This window comes from Alligator sinensis, unplaced genomic scaffold, assembly GCF_000455745.1.
Source record: "Alligator sinensis unplaced genomic scaffold, ASM45574v1 scaffold149_1, whole genome shotgun sequence".
NCBI lineage: Eukaryota > Metazoa > Chordata > Crocodylia > Alligatoridae > Alligator > Alligator sinensis.
Window position 1 is genome coordinate 369,208 of NW_005842823.1, and position 2,382 is coordinate 371,589.

The 2,382-nt window shown below is 59.9% G+C and overlaps 1 protein-coding gene across 1 annotated transcript in view; it reads left to right on the forward strand.

Moving 5' to 3' along the window:
* ZNF385A (zinc finger protein 385A) overlaps window positions 1-2,382 on the forward strand; it is a 19,933-nt gene that overhangs the window by 13,068 nt on the left and 4,483 nt on the right. Inside the window, exons 4-6 of the mRNA XM_025191490.1 lie at window positions 9-83; window positions 1,303-1,395; window positions 2,201-2,322. Of these exons, the coding sequence (XP_025047275.1) occupies window positions 9-83; window positions 1,303-1,395; window positions 2,201-2,322 (290 nt within the window). The remainder of the gene's footprint in view (window positions 1-8; window positions 84-1,302; window positions 1,396-2,200; window positions 2,323-2,382) is intronic.

The window sequence follows — 2,382 nt, forward strand, 5'->3', positions numbered from 1 at the left end:
GCCCCGAGCCCGGCGCCCCCGAGCGAACCTTTCACTGCGAGATCTGCAACGTCAAGGTCAACTCGGAGGTGCAGCTCAAGCAGGTGGGAGCCCGCCCCCCCCCCTGGGGACCCCCGTCCCCTCCCCTGGGCTCTGGGTGGGACTGCGTCCCGGGGCTCCAGCCCGTATCCTGCCCTGCAGCCATGTACACAGGCAAGTTTGCACATGCGTGGCCCTGTACACACACACGGCATGTACACACACGGCTTCACACACCCGCACCGCCTTGTGTATGTGATCTTACACACGTGCGTGGCTTTGTGGACACGCATAGCCTTGCACACACATGACCCTGCATGCATCCACTGTGCTTATCACATGCACATGGCCTTGCACACACACAGATGGAGCTTTGCACACGTGGCTTTGCGCACTTACACTTGCACACCTGGCTTTGTGTACATACGTCTCATGTGCATATGGCTTTGCATACGCACAAGGCTTTGCACACTCATGGCCCTGCACACATGCACAGTGCCTTTTGCCTGTGTGCAGCCCTGCACAGACATGCTTCTTTGCATGCATGGCTTTGTACATGTACATGGCCTTGCACACACATTGGATTCACACATGCATGGCCCTACACACATGCACAATGTTGTACACATGCATGCAACCTTGCACACACACACAGCTTTGAGCATGCATCCTGCCTTGTACACACACATGGCCTGATGTGCCAACAGCCTTGCACACACACAGGCTTGCACATACATACATATGGCCTGGCACATACACATAGCCTTGCATACATGTGGCTTTCCACAGGCATGCTGCCTTTCACACGCACAGGTTTGCACATACACATGGCCTGGCACACGCGCACAGACTTGCACACAGATGGCTTTGCATACACCTGCTGCCTTGTGCTCACACGCACACAGGCTTGCACATACATGGCCTCACCTATGCACACAACCTTGCATACTCTCTGTGCACAGCTCCTTTTTAACCACTCGCATGCGGTGAACCCCTTTGGGCCCCGCGATGTCAGTGGGACGTGGGGCCGGGAGCCCGGATACCTGGGTTCCAACCTGACTCTAGACAGGACTTGGGGGAGAGTCTGGCGATTGGAGTGGGACAGACCAGCCACCCAGACTCCTGGTTTCTATCCCCACCACTTGGAAAGGAGCAGAGTCTAGTGGCTAGAGCAGTGGTGAGAGGACCTGGAGCCTGGACACCTTGGTTCTGTGTCTGCCGGCAGATGCGGAGCAGGCCCGGGACTCCTGGGTCCACGCTCCCTGACGCGCCCCTTTCCTGCAGCATATCTCCAGTCGGCGGCACCGGGACGGCGTGGCCGGGAAGCCCAACCCCCTGTTGAGCCGGCACAAGAAGCTGCGTGGCCCCGAGCTGGCGGTGAGCAGGGGTGGGGACAGATGAACATCGCGGGAGGAGGGAGAGAGGGAGGAATGGTTGGAGTGTGGGGTATGTAGATGGACAGATGGATGGCTAGATAGAGCATGGGGTGTATGGATGGATAGCTGGAGTGGGATGGATGGATAGATGGGCCAGTGAGTGGATGGACAAATGGGTGGATGAGTAGATGGATTAGTGGATAGATGACACAGAGGTGGGTGAATGGATGGGTACACGGATGTAGGCAGAAATGGATGGATGGATGGATGGATGGATGGATGGAGTGGGGTGTGTAGATGGACTAATGGATGGCTAGATAAAGCCTGGAGTGTATGGATGGATGGGCGGATGAGCAGATGAGTTAGTGGATGGATGGACACAGGTGGGTGGATGGATGGGTACATGGACAGATGGATGCAGGCAGAAGTGGATGGATGGATGGTTGGATGGATCATAGGGTATGGAGGTAGAGCATGGAGTGGATGGATGGATGGACACGGAGGTGGGTGGATGGATACATGGATGCAGGAAGAAGTGGGGGGATAGATGGCGGGGCCTAGTGGGTGGGTGGAAGGGCACAGGCAGGTGGATGGGTGGAGGTACGACTGCCCAGCTAGGCTGGGGGCAGGCAGATAGGCTGATGCCGGGACAGCTGATGGGGCCGTGGGCCGGTTGGCTGGACACTCGCAGTGGGCCGGGTCAGTAGGCCGAGGGGGCAGATGGAGGGTGTGGCCAGGGGGCAGAGAGAGGGGTGGTGGGGGCCAGTGTGTGCCCCCCCACCCCTGATGGCCTCCTCCCCCTGCAGGCCCCGCTGGCCTTCCCCAAGGAGCTGCCCAAGGCGCTGGCGGCCGGGTTGCTGCCCAATCCGCTGGCGGCTGCCATGGCGATGGCGGCGGCGGCCTCGGCCCCCCTGGCGCTGCGCCCCGCTGCGCCGCTGTTGCAGGGCCCCCCCCCTACGCACCCCCCGCTGCGCCCCGCGCCCCGCCC